Source organism: Salmo salar, chromosome ssa01 (assembly GCF_905237065.1).
Source record: "Salmo salar chromosome ssa01, Ssal_v3.1, whole genome shotgun sequence".
NCBI lineage: Eukaryota > Metazoa > Chordata > Actinopteri > Salmoniformes > Salmonidae > Salmo > Salmo salar.
Window position 1 is genome coordinate 5,622,432 of NC_059442.1, and position 20,591 is coordinate 5,643,022.

General features: G+C 45.0%; 1 protein-coding gene across 1 annotated transcript in view; it reads right to left on the bottom strand.

The window, feature by feature from the left end:
- Positions 1-4,883: 4,883 nt before the first annotated feature.
- Positions 4,884-20,591, bottom strand: part of dcaf5 (ddb1 and cul4 associated factor 5) — a 28,627-nt gene continuing 12,919 nt past the window's right edge. Inside the window, exons 5-10 of the mRNA XM_045708038.1 lie at positions 19,737-19,866; positions 17,639-17,852; positions 11,704-11,770; positions 11,490-11,617; positions 8,424-8,570; positions 4,884-7,394 (exon numbers count right to left, since the gene is read on the bottom strand). Coding sequence (XP_045563994.1) covers positions 6,066-7,394; positions 8,424-8,570; positions 11,490-11,617; positions 11,704-11,770; positions 17,639-17,852; positions 19,737-19,866 — 2,015 coding nt within the window. The 3' untranslated portion in view covers positions 4,884-6,065. The remainder of the gene's footprint in view (positions 7,395-8,423; positions 8,571-11,489; positions 11,618-11,703; positions 11,771-17,638; positions 17,853-19,736; positions 19,867-20,591) is intronic.

Here is a 20,591-nt window from a genome sequence, read left to right on the forward strand (position 1 = left end):
ACATAGACTACTAGATCGTACAGCCAGGATGACATAGACTAATAGACAGTACAGCCAGGATGACAGACTACTAGACAGTACAGCCAGGATGACATAGACTACTAGACAGTACAGCCAGGATGACAGACTACTAGACAGTACAGCCAGGATGACATAGACTACTAGACAGTACAGCCAGCCAGCCAGGATGACAGAGTACTAGATCGTACAGCCAGGATGACATAGACTACTAGACAGCACAGCCAGGATGACATAGACTACTAGATCGTACAGCCAGCCAGCCAGCCAGGATGACAGACTACTAGACAGTACAGCCAGGATTACACAGACTACTAGACAGTACAGCCAGCCAGGATGACAGACAGTAGCTTTGTGAACTTGTCAGCCAACTCTTCGGCATCATGGTTTCCAAGACAACCAGCTACAGTCGATGACATAATTCACCCCTCTTCCACTGTCTGTTCCAAGTGGCATCTCTCTACCTCTAAGATTCAAATCAGGAAGGGTCTACACCTGTTGTATTCCACGCACGTGACAAATAAATCTGAATGCTGGTTTTAACTTCATCCAGTAAGCATAACATAGTTCCCTCCATTTCCTATTCTACGGGCATAGTGGGAATGAATACAAACGAACAGTATGATCATCAGCATTGCATCGTGTTTCTCCTCCGCTTTCCTATTAGCCACGTGCAGTTTGTCATTCACCGATTGACCTTGTGGCCTATAAGCACTGGCACAATAACAAACATTCCTCACGCTTGTTGTTTAACCGATGGGCTTCACCTTCCTCTCTCTCCCAACCAATGGGCATAAATATTGAGATGTGTTTATATGTCAACTTATCCTTATTCTCTCACTTTCTGTTCTCCAACAACAATTTACAGTCTCGATAGCAGCAGCAACGGGGTAGGGCAACCTGCCATCACATCGTCAGGCTCTGAGGATCTTCCCTCGGAGACAAGGACATTTCCCAAACTATGTAATAAGATTCCATATTGCATTCAGTCTTTGTTCATTCACTTAAGCCTGTACTCAATTGAACTACTGTTGACCAGGGCCCCATAGGGCTTGTAGTGTACTATATAGGGAATAGGGTGCCATTTGGGACACACTTGGTTTCTGTCTGAGAGGGTGTGGCTTCTTTCTTATCTGATCACAAGTTAGTCCTTTTATGGTTATTAAGCTGGTACTATACATAGTAGAATATTTAGGAATGTTACTCGATATCATAGACGGAAATTGTATTCAATCTGAAAATAAAGGTGGATTAATACAGCCCTCTGATCAGCTGTCATCTTTAGTTTAGTCCAGGGCTCTCCAACCCTGTTCCTGATGAGCTACTGTCATCTTTAGTTTAGTCCAGGGCTCTCCAACCCTGTTCCTGATGAGCTACTGTCATCTTTAGTTTAGTCCAGGGCTCTCCAACCCTGCTCCTGATCAGCTACTGTCATCTTTAGTTTAGTTTAGTCCAGGGCTCTCCAACCCTGTTCCTGATCAGCTACTGTCATCTTTAGTTTAGTTTAGTCCAGGGCTCTCCAACCCTGTTCCTGATCAGCTACTGTCATCTTTAGTTTAGTTTAGTCCAGGGCTCTCCAACCCTGTTCCTGATCAGCTACTGTCATCTTTAGTTTAGTCCAGGGCTCTCCAACCCTGTTCCTGATCAGCTACTGTCATCTTTAGTTTAGTTTAGTCCAGGGCTCTCCAACCCTGTTCCTGATCAGCTACTGTCATCTTTAGTTTAGTCCAGGGCTCTCCAACCCTGTTCCTGATCAGCTACTGTCATCTTTAGTTTAGTTTAGTCCAGGGCTCTCCAACCCTGTTCCTGATCAGCTACTGTCATCTTTAGTTTAGTTTAGTCCAGGGCTCTCCAACCCTGTTCCTGATCAGCTACTGTCATCTTTAGTTGAGTCCAGGGCTCTCCAACCCTGTTCCTGATGAGCTACTGTCATCTTTAGTTTAGTCCAGGGCTCTCCAACCCTGATCCTGAAGAGCTACTGTCATCTTTAGTTTAGTTTAGTCCAGGGCTCTCCAACCCTGTTCCTGATCAGCTACTGTCATCTTTAGTTTAGTCCAGGGCTCTCCAACCCTGTTCCTGATCAGCTACTGTCATCTTTAGTTTAGTTTAGTCCAGGGCTCTCCAACCCTGTTCCTGATGAGCTACTGTCATCTTTAGTTTAGTTTAGTCCAGGGCTCTCCAACCCTGTTCCTGATCAGCTACTGTCATCTTTAGTTTAGTTTAGTCCAGGGCTCTCCAACCCTGTTCCTGATGAGCTACTGTCATCTTTAGTTTAGTTTAGTCCAGGGCTCTCCAACCCTGTTCCTGAAGAGCTACGGTCTTGCAGGTTTTAACCAACCCTAATCCAGCACACCTGATTCTAATAATTAACTGGTTGATATGCTGGTTAGTTACAACTGGTTTTGGAGTGAAAACCTACAGAAGAGCAGCTCTCCGGGAGTGCCCTGGTTTCGTTCATAGATTGGTTTGGTCTAGCCCATCCAACCATAGATTGGTTTGGTCTAGCACATCCAACCATAGATTGGTTTGGTCTAGCACATCCAACCATAGATTGGTTTGGTCTAGCACATCCAACCATAGATTGGTTTGGTCTAGCCCATCCAACCATAGATTGGTTTGGTCTAGCACATCCAACCATAGATTGGTTTGGTCTAGCCCATCCAACCATAGATTGGTTTGGTCTAGCCCATCCAACCATAGATTGGTTTGGTCTAGCCCATCCAACCATAGATTGGATTGGTTTAGTCTATAGATTGGTTTGGTGTAGTGTCCTGTTCTGCCACGCTACAGTCTATCGTCTGTTCAAGGGTCATGTTTCTTTCACTGCAGTGTTGAAGATTAGTTGCCATGGTGACTTGGTACTGTGTGGGTGAGCACAAAAAAATAAAATCTATCCAATATTTCCTCTCTTCGATTATAGAAATCCCAGGGTCTACTAAAGACAGAAGAACATGTAAGGGTAGCGCTGTAGTAAGGTCCTGTTTATGTGAACTATTTTAATTATAGTTTTACTCTGTAAGTGTGCTTGGGTATCTTGAAAGGTAGGAGTAAAATGTATTATTAGGGGTTCAAGCAGCACAAAGCCTTACTGTATTTGTTCCTGTTCATTACTACTCTTCTTTCCGCAACGCAAAATTAAACTACAAAATTCCCGTGAGATGGTGAGGCCTAGGAGGGTGAAACCTGGCATGATGGTAAAAAGGTCACATGGAACATGCAAACTTTGCAAGGTCATGCCCCTCACCCCATGTGAGCAAGAGTGATAGGTTATGCCTGGTTCTGTACGATGGCAAGTGGGGGGGGGTAGATAAACCAGTTTGGGAACATTTTGTCTTCCCAGTAGAAGCAAAAAATGTATTAAACTTAGTAGGAAATCAACTCAAGGTATTGAATTTATTAGAACAATTTATTTTTGCCTAAAATGATAAGGCACGAACAAAATGCATGAGTGAAAAGTATTTTCTTTCAACTTTCCCGAAAGACTCAACAGGAAAGCCCGTCTGTGTACGTGCGTTTGTCTGCCACTATGTAGCCGTTAGCGATGATGCTAATGACAACTGTCTTCTGATAGATGAAAAGGCCCTAAAAAAAACCCTTCAATTAAAATGCTAACTACAAAATAGTCTATGCTTACCAGGCAGAATGATATCATGATTATTTGCATAAATCCAGTGGTGATTTGTTCAGAAAACTAAATTCACGTGGTGCTACAGAAACACTGAAAACAAAGCAAAGCTCTTGCTGGCGCACACCTAAATGAAAAGGGTATCTACACCAAAAAAAATGACATACAGTGCATTTAGAAAGTACTCAGACCCCTTGATTTTTTCCCCCACATAATGTCCATTGCTCGTGTTTCTTGGCCCAAGCAAGTCTCTTCTTCTCATTGGTGTCCTTTAGTAGTGGTTTCTTTGCAGCAATTCGACCATGACGGACTGATTCACGCAGTCTCCTCTGAACAGTTCATGTTGAGATGTGTCTGTTACTTATCGTCTGCGGCAGAGGTAACTCTGGGTCTTCCTTTCCTGTGGCGGTCCTCATGAGAGCCAGTTTCATCATAGAGCTTGATGGGTTTTGCACTTGAAGAAACTTTCAAAGTTCTTGACATTAACCGTATTGACAGACCTTCATGTCTTAAAGTAATGATGGACTGTCGTTTCTCTTTGCTTATTTGAGCTGTTCTTGCCATAATATGGACTTGGGTCTTTTACCAAATAGGGCTATCATCTGTATACAACCCCTACCTTGTCACAACACAACTGATTGGCTCAAACGCATTAAGAAGGAAAGAAATTCCACAAATTAACAAGGCACACCTGTTAATTGAAATGCATTCCAGGTGACTACCTCATGAAGCTGGTTGAGAGAATGCCAAGACTGAGCAAAGCTGTCATCAAGGTAAAGGGTGGCTACTTTGAATAATCTCAAATATAAAATATTTGGATTTGTTAAAAATAAAAATTTAAATGGTTACTACATGATTCCATATGTGTTATTTCATAGTGTTGATGTCTTCACTATTATTCTACAATGTAGAAAATAGTAAAAATAAAGAAAAACCCTGGAATGATTAGGTGTGTCCAAACATTCTAAAATGGGATTTTGAGTGAAAACCTACAACAAAAAAACAGGGAAAAATCTGAAACCTGGAAAAACTAAACTAAGATTTTATAGATAAGGCTCATGGTCTATTCCTGGTTTACTTTCACATTTTCCTGCTGTAGCGAAACCGAAGCGAACGGTTACCCCAAAAACCTTAATACGTACCTGACTGTGGGTTTGGTGAACACCTCTAATTATTATTATTGTAAAATGGATAAACATTCCTTACAACGAATAGAGGATCAGAAATGGCAGTGAAATCATTGATAATAAATGATTCTTTAATTGAAGAAAGCAACAAAAAAAATACATTTGCTGCTGCTGGTAACAGAGGGCTTGGGTCAGGAGAGGAGACAAAAGCAATCAATTCCTTTTAACACTGAAATCATCATCATAATAATATCTTCTTTAATGCACAACTCAAACAGCTGGTTGGGCTGGCTCCACCAGATTGCCATGGAAACACAGAAACTTCACCAAGCAAAGCAGAGCATCGCACTGAAAAATCGAAATGAATCGTGTCTCATTAACTCCAATTGAAATAAAATACACTGTCTGAAAGCTTTAGTCCTGAATTTTAGCTCCCCCCCCCCCCACCCCCCCCATGAGTGTTCTCTTAAAATTAAAAACTCAATGTATTTGTTTCAAAACATGAACATAAAAAAACCCCCACAACATTTCTGCCTTAATACTAAATGACTAGCAAATGAATTAACAATACCATTACTGTCAATATGATTACTTATATGTTAGTATATTATGTCATCTTTGTGGTTTGACCACCGAAGTGATGATGTCACTGTGTTTTTGCTCACAAGAAAATAAGTGTCCCAATGAGCAGTGGGTGGAGATTTCACTTAAGGACCAACGGAATGGTCTGAAATGTGCCAACTCCGCCCACCTGGGCCACGCAAAACAAACCCGCCCAATGTCTCAAAGCTGCGACACCCTTTTTAGAGTGACGGCCAAACCAAGAAACTGGATTGTAAAAACCCATAGAAAAGCCACCCTAAATTGAGTCTCAGGCTTCTGAAATGACACCCTGGCCCTAAAGTCTACGGGTCGCCGCCGTAGCCCTAAAGTCTACGGGTCGCCGCCGTGGCCCTAAAGTCTACGGGTCGCCGCCGTAGCCCTAAAGTCTACGGGTCGCCGCCGTGGCCCTAAAGTCTACGGGTCGCCGCCGTGGCCCTAAAGTCTACGGGTCGCCGCCGTAGCCCTAAAGTCTACGGGTCGCCGCCGTGGCCCTAAAGTCTACGGGTCGCCGCCGTAGCCCTAAAGTCTACGGGTCGCCGCCGTGGCCCTAAAGTCTACGGGTCGCCGCCGTGGCCCTAAAGTCTACGGGTCGCCGCCGTGGCCCTAAAGTAAAACACCATAGGGAACAGGGTGTCATTTGAGATGTAATCGGTCCTAAACCAAATGATCACCTGGCACCTCAGGTGTAATCATCATGTCTTGAACTTCTTCTCTGAGGTCTCCGAACCCCCTGACCCCTCCCCTGACCCTTGACCTCTTGACCCCATGTGAGTCCGTTTCAGCGCACCCTGGGCTGGGCCTCTCTGAGACGATGACCCCCCCTCCTCCCCCTCTTCCTCCTCCTCCTCCAACAGGGTCCTAGTGCCTGCTGATTTCAACTCTAAGGTCTCTCTCTCCGAGTCTGAGGATTCAAATAGGTCTGGAGCCAGACGACCCCTACAGCCTACTGGCACCTCAGTCATGTCAAGGTGCTGCAGCCCGTTCAGTCCAGGGCTGTGGTGTCTGGAACTAGGGGAGATCCAGCGACTATGATCTGACTCGTCGGCCTCTTCAGGACTATCTAAGCCCTCGGCCATTCTCTCTAAAGCAGCCCTCCTCTCTCCAGCCCTTCCTGCCCGGGACTCGTTCCTCTCCTGCAGGGCGTCTTGAGACAGAAGGGAGGCGATGAGGAGCCCTTCCTGTTCCGCTCGGTCGTCCTGGCTGTCCAGAGACACCGCAGGGCTAGAACCAGGGAGGGTGTGCGACTTACGTCTCCCCGTTTTAGAGCCACTTCTGTGGGGTCCGATCTGGACCGAGTCCTGGTCCTGCTGAAGCTCCGTGGAGGATACGGAGGAGGACGAGGCCTCGTCGATTGAGATCTTGGGGTAGGAGCAGGAGTCGACCCCCCCGGGGTACAAGGCCTGGGCGGATTCGGGGCGCCCCCCACTGGACAGGCGGGGGAAGTGCATGCGGCGCCACCGGGCTGCACTACGTTGTCTCCTACTGGCTCTCCTCTGCTCCTCGTCCTCAGAGCTGGTGGAGGAGGTGGAAGAGGAGGAGCTAGAGGAGGCGCCGGCGGGGGAGGAGGTGGGGCTGGAGAGGGTGGAGTTGTCTCGGGGGCTGGGAGAGCGAGGCCGGGGCATGGGGTCTGGCCAGAATCCACTGGAGTCAGAGTCCTCTCCCACCAGGTCCAATAAGAACACAGACTGCTGATATCTGCTGCCACGCCTCCTCGACTGCGGTGGCTCCACCCCTTCAGGATGCTCCGCCCCCGAGGCCTCGGGGGCAGCTAATGAGGACGAAGAGGAGTGGTCTGAGTCGGCGGTAGCAGCAGCAGCGGGCGGTACAGGCGTGGCGACTCCACTCCCAACCAGGACCCCGGCGCCGGCTCTTACAGCCCGTGTGGAGCGTCGTCCCCTGGCGTGGAGCTGCAGGATGGCTCCCTCACTCAGGTCACTGTCTGAGTCCGAACTCCAGCCCTCGATCTCCCGACGCACCAGAGAGTCAAAGAAGGCCATCATACGAGGATCCTCCTGGATGGACTGAGATGACATGGAACAGTTCTTAATTAATCCCCACAAAATGTGTGTGTATGTTTAGGGAAAAGCAGCGCACTATATAGGGAAAAGCAGCGCACTATATAGGGAAAAGCAGCGCACTATATATGGAAAAAGCAGCGCACTATATAGGGAAAAAGCAGCACACTATATAGGGAAAAAGCAGCGCACTATATATGGAAAAAGCAGCGCACTATATAGGGAAAAAGCAGCGCACTATATAGGGAAAAAGCAGCACACTATATAGGGAAAAGCAGCGCACTATATATGGAAAAAGCAGCGCACTATATATGGAAAAAAAGCAGCGCACTATATATGGAAAAAAAGCAGCGCACTATATATGGAAAAAAAGCAGCGCACTATATAGGGAAAAAAAGCAGCACACTATATAGGGAAAAAAGCAGCGCACTATATAGGGAAAAAAAGCAGCGCACTATATATGGAAAAAAAGCAGCGCACTATATAGGGAAAAAAAGCAGCGCACTATATAGGGAAAAAAAGCAGCGCACTATATAGGGAAAAAAAGCAGCACACTATATAGGGAAAAAAAGCAGCGCACTATATAGGGAAAAAAAGCAGCGCACTATATAGGGAAAAAAAGCAGCGCACTATATATGGAAAAGCAGCGCACTATATATGGAAAAGCAGCGCACTATATATGGAAAAAGCAGCGCACTATATATGGAAAAAGCAGCGCACTATATAGGGAAAAGCAGCGCACTATATAGGGAAAAGCAGCGCACTATATAGGGAAAAGCAGCGCACTATATAGGGAAAAGCAGCGCACTATATAGGGAAAAGCAGCGCACTATATAGGGAAAAGCAGCGCACTATATATGGAAAAAAAGCAGCGCACTATATATGGAAAAAAAGCAGCGCACTATATAGGGAAAAAGCAGCGCACTATATAGGGAAAAGCAGCGCACTATATAGGGAAAAGCAGCGCACTATATAGGGAAAAGCAGCGCACTATACAGGGAATAGGGGGTCATTTGGGATGTGAACCGGTGTTACCTGTGAGACGTAGTCGTGGCTCAGGCCGCTGCCGCTGTTCAGGACCAAGTTGATGTACTCCTCATGGCTGTACAGACTCCTGGACTTATCCTCCACAAAACCACCCAGGTCGCCCAGACACTCCGGCTGCTGGTAGGGGCTCCAGGCCTGGGGGAACGGAGAGGTTTCAGGGGGAGAGGAGGGTTAGAGTTTAAATTGAAGAAGATAATGTACCAACAGCAGCCTGGAGGAGCAGAGGTTATGATGAATTAACACGACAGCCTTTCCTTTTACAAGCTCAGGCCACTACGCTTGTCTGGGCTGGAGAGTAGCAGAGACAGACAGTGGACAGTGGCGAAGAGACAGTTGTCTCAGTCAGAGACAGTGGCGAAGAGACAGTTGTCTCAGTCAGAGACAGTGGCGAAGAGACAGTTGTCTCAGTCAGAGACAGTGGCGAAGAGACAGTTGTCTCAGTCAGAGACAGTGGCGAAGAGACAGTTGTCTCAGTCAGAGACAGTGGATAGTGGTGAAGAGATTTCACCTCAAGCCCTCTGATTCATAAAGGGACAGAGAACCATACAAGGTGGGGAATCACCTAGAGAAGACTGTCGCTGGCTTTACCTTTCAGGAGGTTTGAGTAAAAACAGCTCACTCACGCCAGACGATCACCAGATATTCTGATGACACTTTGAATGAGCACCCACTTTGTTGTGTTAACTAGAAGTTTAAGTTTGTGTATTTAACATAACCACATGGAGACATTATATTATTATACTTTTCAATTTTATCGAGTTCTAACATAAAACCGATCGGAATACCGAAGTCATCCTGTAAATTGTATTTTTTTGGGGTGATGTCATATGGAGGATCCACCCAGCTTATTCCCTACAGGGCTGTCCAACCCTCTTCCTGGAGATCTACCTTCCTGGAGATCTACAGTCCAACCCTCTTCCTGGAGATCTACTGTCCTGGAGATCTACTGTCCTGTAGGTTTACAGTCCAGCCCTCTTCCTGGAGATCTACAGTCCTGTAGGTTTACAGTCCAATCCTCTTCCTGGAGATCTACAGTCCAACCCTCTTCCTGGAGATCTACTGTCCTGTAGGTTTACAGTCCAGCCCTCTTCCTGGAGATCTACTGTCCTGGGGATCTACTGTCCTGTAGGTTTACAGTCCAGCCCTCTTCCTGGAGATCTACTGTCCTGGAGATCTACTGTCCTGGAGATCTACTGTCCTGGAGATCTACTGTCCAATCCTCTTCCTGGAGATCTACTGTCCTGTAGGTTTACAGTCCAACCCTCTTCCTGGAGATCTACTGTCCTGTAGGTTTACAGCCCAACCCTCTTCCTGGAGATCTACTGTCCTGTAGGTTTACAGTCCAACCCTCTTCCTGGAGATCTACTGTCCTGGAGATCTACTGTCCTGTAGGTTTACAGTCCAACCCTCTTCATGGAGATCTACTGTCCTGTAGGTTTACAGTCCAACCCTCTTCCTGGAGATCTACTGTCCTGTAGGTTTTCAGTCCAGCCCTCTTCCTGGAGATCTACCGTCCTGTAGGTTTACAGTCCAACCCTCTTCCTGGAGATCTACCGTCCTGTAGGTTTACAGCCCAACCCTCTTCCTGGAGATCTACTGTCCTGGAGATCTACTGTCCTGTAGGTTTACAGCCCAACCCTCTTCCTGGAGATCTACTGTCCTGTAGGTTTACAGTCCAACCCTCTTCCTGGAGATCTACTGTCCTGTAGGTTTACAGTCCAACCCTCTTCCTGGAGATCTACTGTCCTGTAGGTTTACAGTCCAACCCTCTTCCTGGAGATCTACTGTCCTGTAGGTTTACAGTCCAACCCTCTTCCTGGAGATCTACTGTCCTGTAGGTTTACAGTCCAACCCTCTTCCTGGAGATCTACTGTCCTGTAGGTTTACAGCCCAACCCTCTTCCTGGAGATCTACTGTCCTGGAGATCTACTGTCCTGTAGGTTTACAGCCCAACCCTCTTCCTGGAGATCTACTGTCCTGGAGATCTACTGTCCTGTAGGTTTACAGCCCAACCCTCTTCCTGGAGATCTACTGTCCTGTAGGTTTACAGTCCAACCCTCTTCCTGGAGATCTACTGTCCTGTAGGTTTACAGTCCAACCCTCTTCCTGGAGATCTACTGTCCTGGAGATCTACTGTCCTGTAGGGTTTTCAGCCCAACCCTCTTCCTGGCGATCTACTGTCCTGGAGATCTACTGTCCTGTAGGTTTTCAGTCCAACCCTAATTCAGCATATCTGATTCAGCTAGTTAAGGTCTTGTTGAGCAGCTAATTAGTAGAATCAGGTGGTTTCCTTCAGAGGACAGGTCAAAAAAGTTGATCAAACAAGTATAAGAAAAACAGAACGGTACTAAAATATTAGAGCAGGCGGGAATTATTTTCCACTTTCCTTTCGAGGCAGGGGCAAGCCTTCTAGTGCAGGAGAAGTCAGAGCTGCCTGGAGCAGCCCGAGCAGGATCATATGGGAAATCTGATTGGTTGTTTACGTCACACCACCTCCTCGTGATTTGGTGGATTGTAGGTGAGCTACACTCCAAACACAGTCTTCATGGCTGGGCTAAGATGAACCAGAATCTCCACATGACCTTGAGAAATAAGTCGTTTTGAAGATATGTTTTTGAAATAATTAACTTATTTGAAACGGAGAAGTATTTTTGTTGAGTTCTAGGTAAAACCAACTACAACTAAGTTACTATGTTTATGACTAACACTAACGTTGTTACTTCGGTAAATAAAATAAAAACTCTTGCCATCTTCCCTTTAAAAAAAGTTCCAAGACAACTGAACTGAGAGGAAATTTAATTGCGATGTATTGACATGCATGATGTTGCAATGACATGGATCAATCATGTACCAAGTCATTTTACAAATAACTAAGTCACACACTTATACATTATGTAAATAGCGAGAGAAAACACAAACCCTCAATGACGTCACGTACCTCGAAGTGACAAAATACAACGACGGAGAGATGAACAACTAGACTTGACCTGCACGCGTCACCACGACGACGACGTAACGGCGAGGTCACCGACGACGACGCCGCCACTAACGTACCTTAATGACCTTCTCGACCCCGGAGGAGCAGATCATATAAGTGCTGGGGTTGAACCGGACCTGGTTCACGATGGAACGGTGACCTTTTAGGACCATGGACGCTCCGTTCACCACACGACCCGGGCCTCCTGGAGGGGAGCAGGGCGGAATAAGAGAGAGATTATAATCTGATGGACACAGATGGACACACCGATAAGAGAAAACACACTCTTACCTGCTTCAGGATCCTTCGGGATTCTCCACATATAAAGGTTGAAGTCATCTGATCCAGACAAGATGTACTAGAGAAAGAGAACAGAGATTAAGACATTTCAACCCCCAATGGCACCCTATTCCCTATATAGTGCACTACTATAGACCAGAGCCCTATTCCCTATATAGTGCACTACTATAGACCAGAGCCCTATTCCCTATATAGTGGTACTACTATAGACCAGAGTCCTATTCCCTATATAGTGGTACTACTATAGACCAGAGTCCTATTCCCTATATAGTGCACTACTATAGACCAGAGCCCTATTCCCTATATAGTGCACTACTATAGACCAGAGCCCTATTCCCTATATAGTGGTACTACTATAGACCAGAGCCCTATTCCCTATATAGTGGTACTACTATAGACCAGAGCCCTATTCCCTATATAGTGGTACTACTATAGACCAGAGCCCTATTCCCTATATAGTGGTACTACTATAGACCAGAGCCCTATTCCCTATATAGTGCACTACTATAGACCAGAGTCCTATTCCCTATATAGTGCACTACTATAGACCAGAGTCCTATTCCCTATATAGTGCACTACTATAGACCAGAGTCCTATTCCCTATATAGTGCACTACTATAGACCAGAGTCCTATTCCCTATATAGTGCACTACTATAGACCAGAGTCCTATTCCCTATATAGTGGTACTACTATAGACCAGAGCCCTATTCCCTATATAGTGGTACTACTATAGACCAGAGCCCTATTCCCTATATAGTGGTACTACTATAGACCAGAGCCCTATTCCCTATATAGTGGTACTACTATAGACCAGAGTCCTATTCCCTATATAGTGGTACTACTATAGACCAGAGTCCTATTCCCTATATAGTGCACTACTATAGACCAGAGTCCTATTCCCTATATAGTGCACTACTTTAGACCAGAGTCCTATTCCCTATATAGTGGTACTACTATAGACCAGAGTCCTATTCCCTATATAGTGCACTACTATAGACCAGAGCCCTATTCCCTATATAGTGGTACTACTATAGACCAGAGTCCTATTCCCTATATAGTGGTACTACTATAGACCAGAGCCCTATTCCCTATATAGTGCACTACTATAGACCAGAGCCCTATTCCCTATATAGTGCACTACTTTAGACCAGAGTCCTATTCCCTATATAGTGGTACTACTATAGACCAGAGCCCTATTCCCTATATAGTGCACTACTATAGACCAGAGCCCTATTCCCTATATAGTGGTACTACTATAGACCAGAGCCCTATTCCCTATATAGTGCACTACTTTAGACCAGAGTCCTATTCCCTATATAGTGCACTACTTTAGACCAGAGTCCTATTCCCTATATAGTGGTACTACTATAGACCAGAGCCCTATTCCCTATATAGTGTACTACTATAGACCAGAGCCCTATTCCCTATATAGTGCACTACTTTAGACCAGAGTCCTATTCCCTATATAGTGGTACTACTATAGACCAGAGCCCTATTCCCTATATAGTACACTACTATAGACCAGAGCCCTATTCCCAGTGTTGGGAATAAAGTAGTACATTACATTGGGAATAGGGTCCATTGGGGACAGAGGGTGAGAGTTAAAGTCCTCTGAATAAACACATGATGGTGGTAATATTCTGTACCCCATGTTGAGGAGTTGATACCACACAATAAATCACCAAACAAAAATGTGATTATTCCATTTCAGTAGAGACGTAGGCTGCATCCCATATGGCTCCCTATCCCCTATGGGCTCTTCAACAAATAGTTCACTATATAGGGAATAGGGTTCCAGTTGGGACGCAAACTACAGACAGACGGGACAACAGAACCCCACAGACAGACACACGGGACCACAGAACCCCACAGACAGACAGACGGGACCACAGAACCCCACAGACAGACAGACGGGACCACAGAACCCCACAGACAGACAGACGGGACAACAGAACCCCACAGACAGACGGGACAACAGAACCCCACAGACAGACGGGACCACAGAACCCCACAGACAGACGGGACAACAGAACCCCACAGACAGACGGGACAACAGAACCCCACAGACAGACGGGACAACAGAACCCCACAGACAGACGGGACAACAGAACCATCAGGCCCAGTTATTTTTCAGTCCAGGGCCTGTATTCATAAAGCCTCAGAGTTAAAGGCGCTGCATTGTTAACCTGGTGTCTGCATTACGGTGATACGGCCTCTGCAGAAGACAGGGCATATTAATACGTCTTGCTCGTCGGGGTGCAGGGCAGAGCTGTTGTCAAGGAAGCGACTTTGTGTTTATAGAGGATCTTCCGCCACTAATCATGTCAATGTGGAGCTATTCGGAGGCCCTCCGACCACATTTTAGGATCAAGCGTTAAATTGTCTCTAAGGGCGCTGATCTAAGATCAGTTTAGTTTGGGTCTTTTAGATCATCATAAGATTACATGGACAGACGGGACCTGATCCCTAGATCAGCACTCCAGACGCTTTATGAAATCGGGGGCCACGAATCTCAGTGTAAAACAAGCAGCATGTTCAGTACAGTGGAGATTTATTTATGACAAAATCTCTTCTCTGAGGGAAGATAGAATTTGAGACGTGGTGTAACTTGTTCAAAACACACTGAGCAGAAATATGTTTTTTTTTCCGTCTGGTGCCAACTAGGAGTCAAACCAACACCTTCTCTGTCTCACTAGGGTAGAAGTCTTCAACAGGTTGAGTAGCTCGCCAATAAATTCTGAAACGAGTTCCAACACAAACTGTCGAAACAAATCTCAATGTATGAGATCCAATCAAATCAAATGTATTTATAAAGCCCTTCTTACATCAGCTGATATCTCAAAGTGCTGTACAGAAACCCAGCCTAAAACCCCAAACAGCAGCCGGATCCCCCCCCCCAGACAGCAGCCGGGTCTCCCCCCCAGACAGCAGCCGGGTCTCTACTACTCCTGCCCAGTAACTAGAATATGCATATAATTATTGGCTTTGGATAGAAAACACCCTAAAGTTTCTAAAACTGTTTGAATGGTGTCTATGAGTATAACAGAACTCATATGGCAGGCCAAAACCTGAGAAGATTCCATGCAGGAAGTGGCCTGTCTGACAAGTTGTGTTTTATCTTGGCTCTTTTTATTGAAGACTGAGGATCTTTGCAATTACGTGACACTTCCTACGGCTCCCATAGGCTCTCAGAGCCCGGGAAAAAGCTGAACGATATCGAGGCAGGCTCTGGCTGAAACACTTTATCGCGTTTGGCAAGTGGCCGATCAGAGTACTGTGGGCTTAGGCACGTGCCCGAGTCAACCGAATGCTTTATTTTCTTTCCTCCGTTTACCTAAATGCAGATTCCCGGTCGGAATATTATCGCTTTTTTACGAGAAAAATGGCATAAAAATGGATTTTAAACAGCGGTTGATATGCTTCGAAGTACGGTAATGGAATATTTAGACTTTTTTTGTCACGAATTGCGCCATGCTCGTCACCCTTATTTACCCTTTCGGATAGTGTCTTGAACGCACGAACAAAACGCCGCTGTTTGGATATAACTATGGATTATTTTGAACCAAACCAACATTTGTTATTGAAGTAGAAGTCCTGGGAGTGCATTCTGACGAAGACAGCAAAGGTAATAACATTTTTCTTATAGTAAATCTGACTTTGATGAGTGCTAAACTTGCTGGGTGTCTAAATAGCTAGCCCTGTGATGCCGGGCTATCTACTGAGAATATTGCAAAATGTGCTTTCACCGAAAAGCTATTTTAAAATCGGACATATCGAGTGCATAGAGGAGTTCTGTATCTATAATTCTTAAAATAATTGTTATGCTTTTTGGGAACGTTTATCGTGAGTAATTTAGTAAATTCACCGGCAGTGTTCGGTGGGAATGCTAGTCACATGCTAATGTAAAAAGCTGTTTTTTGATATAAATATGAACTTGATTGAACAAAACATGCATGTATTGTATAACATAATGTCCTAGGGTTGTCATCTGATGAAGATCATCAAAGGTTAGTGCTGCATTTAGCTGTGGTTTGGGTTTATGTGACATTATATGCTAGCTTGAAAAATGGGTGTGTGATTATTTCTGGCTGGGTACTCTGCTGACATAATCTAATGTTTTGCTTTCGTTGTAAAGCCTTTTTGAAATCGGACAGTGTGGTTAGATTAACGAGAGTCTTGTCTTTAAAATGGTGTAAAAGAGTCATATGTTTGAAAAATTGAAGTTTTTGCATTTTTAAGGTTTTTGAATAACGCGCCACGGGATTACACTGGCTGTTACGTAGGTGGGACGATTTGGTGCCACCTAGCCCAGAGAGGTTAACACTTTTTTGGTTACTACATGATTCCATATGTGTTATTTCATAGTTTTGATGTCTTCCCTATTATTCTACAATGTAGAAAATAGTAAAAATAAAGAAAAACCCTTGAATGACTAGGTGTCCAAACCTTTGACTGGTACTGTATATACATACACACAGTATGTATGCATATATACAGTACATATACACAGGCACACATGTATACACACAAAATACAAAAATATGTGGACACCCCTTCAAAATGGTAGATTGAGCTATTTGAACCACATCAGTTGCTGACAGGTGGATGAAATCGAGACCACAGCCATGCAATCTCCATAGACAAACATTGGCAGTAGAACGGCCTTACTGAAGAGCTCAGTGACATTCAGCGTGGCACAGTCATAGGATGCCACCTTTCCAACAAGTCAGTTCGTCAAATTTCTGCCCTGCTAGAGCTGCCCCCGGTCAACTAAGTGCTGTTATTGTGAAGTGGACACATCTAGGAGCAACAACGGCTCAGCCGCAAAGTGGTAGGCCACACAAGCTCACAGAATGGGACCAGTGAGTGCTGTAGCGTATAAAATCGTCTGTCCTCGGTTGCAACACTCACTACAGAGTTCCAAACTGCCTCTGGAAGCAACATCAGCACAATAACTGTTTGGTGGGAGCTTCATGAAATGGGTTTCCATGGACGAGTAGCCTCACACAAGCCTAAGATTACCAGGCGCAATGCCAAGTGTCGGCTGGAGTGGTGTTAAACTCACCGCCATTGGACTCCGGAGCAGTGGAAACACATTCTCTGGAGTGATTAATCACACTTCACCATCTGGCAGTCAGACAGGTGAACACCAGGCGAACACTACCTGCCCCAATGTATAGTGCCAACTGTAAAGTTTGGTGGAGGAGGAATAATGGTATGGGGCTGTTTTTCATGGTTTGGACTAGGCCCCTTAGTTCCAATGAAGGGAAATCTTAACCCTACAGCATACAATGCAATTCTAGATTCTGTGCTTCCAACTTTGTGGCAACAATTTGGGGAAAGCCCTTTCCTGTTTCAGCATGACCATGCCCCATGCACAAAGCAAGGTCCATACAGAAATGATTTGTCGAGATCAGTGTGGAAGAATTTGACTGGCCTGCACAGAGCCCTGACCTCAACCCCATCAAACACCTTTGGGATGAATTGGAACGCCGACTATGAGCCAGGCCTAATCGCCCAACATCAATGCCCGACCTCACTAATGTTCAATGTTCCAACATCTAGTGGAAAGCCTTCCCAGAAGAGTGGAGGCTGTTAAAGCAGCAAAGAGGGAACCAACTCTATATTAATGACCATGATTTTGGAATGACATGTTCAACGAGCAGGTGTCCACATACTTTTGATCATGTAGTGTATATACACACACACCCCATGGCTCGCAGGTCTAAATATTAGGTACACCATTCCCCTTCCTACAGACAGTGAGTCATGTGGCTTGCTATATAAAATATTACAATGGACAAAACGAGTGACCTAAGCAACTTTGTGCGTGGTATGACCGTCGGCGCCAGACACGCCAAATCCAGTATCTCAGAAACTGCCACCATCCTGGGCTTTTTACACGAACGACAGGGTCTACCCCACCTGGTCCTCGTCTCCGGCGAAGCAGCAGCTCTTCATGGTACAGGAGTTGAAGTAGCCCTGGTTGTCGAACTGGAAGCTGGGTAGGCGAGAGTGTAGCTCGTAGAGGACCGGGGGTAGCCTGCGACGCAGGGCCAGGAGCTGGGTACCCGCGCTGTTAAAACGCACCGACATAGCACTCTGGAGGGACATGCTGCCGCCGTACCGCAGCAGAGAACTGGGAGAGACAGAGACAGAGAGAGAGATGGAGAGACAAGGAAAGAGAAACGAGAGGTGGATTAGAAAGGAATGGTCTAGGCTGACTGTTAAAGCACTTTGTGACAGCTACTGATGTAAAAAGAGCTTTAGAAATGTGATTGATAACAAAAGGGAAGGTACTTAGCAGGTCTGATTACATTTAGAGGCAGTTTCAGTGTTATATGGTCAAAGCAGAAGCAGTGTTGTCACGATACCAACATTTTACAAACGATACCATGCCAAGTATCCCGATAACGACATTTTCACAAACGATACCATGCCAAGTATCACGATACCAACATTTCACAAACGATACCATGCCAAGTATCACGATACCAACATTTTACAAACGATACCATGCCAAGTATCCCGATACCGACATTTCACAAACGATACCATGCCAAGTATCCCGATACCGACATTTTACAAACGATACCATGCCAAGTATCCCGATACCGACATTTCACAAACGATACCATGCCAAGTATCCCGATAACGACATTTTCACAAACGATACCATGCCAAGTATCACGATACCAACATTTCACAAACGATACCATGCCAAGTATCACGATACCGACATTTCACAAACGATACCATGCCAAGTATCCCGATACCGACATTTTACAAACGATACCATGCCAAGTATCCCGATACCGACATTTCACAAACGATACCATGCCAAGTATCCCGATACCAACATTTCACAAACGATACCATGCCAAGTATCCCGATACCGACATTTTACAAACGATACCATGCCAAGTATCCCGATACCAACATTTCACAAACGATACCATGCCAAGTATCCCGATACCGACATTTCACAAACGATACCATGCCAAGTATCACGATACCAACATTTCACAAACGATACCATGCCAAGTATCACGATACCGACATTTCACAAACGATACCATGCCAAGTATCACGATACCAACATTTCACAAACGATACCATGCCAAGTATCACGATATCGAGTAGTATCGAGATATCACAGTAAAAAAAAAAATTTAAATAACAAATTTAAACTAAAATAAACATCCTGTTCGTCTCGGACACTAAAAACCTGTCAGTGAAATTTACGCTTCTACTCAATACAACACACTGGATTTAACTTCACCCTGTGCAGTGTATAAATAGAATGTTGCATAGAATGGCTGATTGGATAATATCCCTGTATAATGATCTGCATGTCATCGTGTCAGTAAAGGGGGGAAAACACTGCATGAAAACCCTTCTTTACAGCTCTCCCTCACACACACACACACACACACACACACACACACACACACTGCTCCCACCTTCTAAAACGTTACGCCCCAAACAGAATTTAAGGAGCACCAGAAAGAAATAGATTTTTGATATAGTTAGGCGAACACGAGGCCTATACGAATCCTACTTCTGAAGCACGTCTCATGAGTACAGCTGCCACACGTGATATGAGCATGAAAGTGCTGTGGATATTATTGCACCTGCTCATACAAGAGACTAGTACTGGCTGTTCGCTTCAAATTCAACTGAATCTATAAACACAACTGACTTTATAAACACTTTATAACAGGTCCCAGCAGGTTATATAGATATACAGGGCTGGAGTAACATATGAAACGGTACTAGGGTATTCTAAAACGTTGGTATCATGACTTTTTGGTACCGTGGTATTACTGTGGTACGGGTATAACCGTGCAAACACTAGAAGCAATGACGCAATACTAGAACAAAACTGCCCTCTGGTGGACAAATTGGGTCAGACATCTGCTGGATTACAGCCTGAAAGTTCTGAGAGTTAAAGGGTGATAAAAAAAAAAAAGGTGCCGAAGTTTCTGAGAGTGACAGTTAACGGGCGGCCATGTTGTCTCACGTGCGAGGTTTGCGTATGTCCCACAACCCCACTCCCTCCTTGGAGTTGGCTGTAGCCAGTAGTCGGGGCTCTGCCGGGTTGAACATCACACTGTGGAACGCTGACGGGTAGTTAGCCAGACAGAAGGGCTCTGAAACACACAGGGAAGGACATGTCTTTAACTCGGACGACACGGTTACTGATCAAAGGGAAGCCTATTGCATGTTTTATAGACAGTAATACACAGCTGTATAGACAGTAATACACAGCTGTATAGACAGTAATACACAGCTGTGTAGACAGTAATACACAGCTGTGTAGACAGTAATACACAGCTGTATAGACAGTAATACACAGCTGTGTAGACAGTAATACACAGCTGTGTAGACAGTAATACACAGCTGTATAGACAGTAATACACAGCTGTATAGACAGTAATACACAGCTGTGTAGACAGTAATACACAGCTGTGTAGACAGTAATACACAGCTGTATAGACAGTAATACACAGCTGTATAGACAGTAATACACAGCTGTATAGACAGTAATACACAGCTGTATAGACAGTAATACACAGCTGTGTAGACAGTAATACACAGCTGTGTAGACAGTAATACACAGCTGTGTAGACAGTAATACACAGCTGTATAGACAGTAATAGACAGCTGTATAGACAGTAATACACAGCTGTATAGACAGTAATACACAGCTGTATAGACAGTAATACACAGCTGTATAGACAGTAATACACAGCTGTGTAGACAGTAATACACAGCTGTATAGACAGTAATACACAGCTGTATAGACAGTAATACACAGCTGTATAGACAGTAATACACAGTTGTATAGACAGTAATACTCTGAAAACACAGCTGT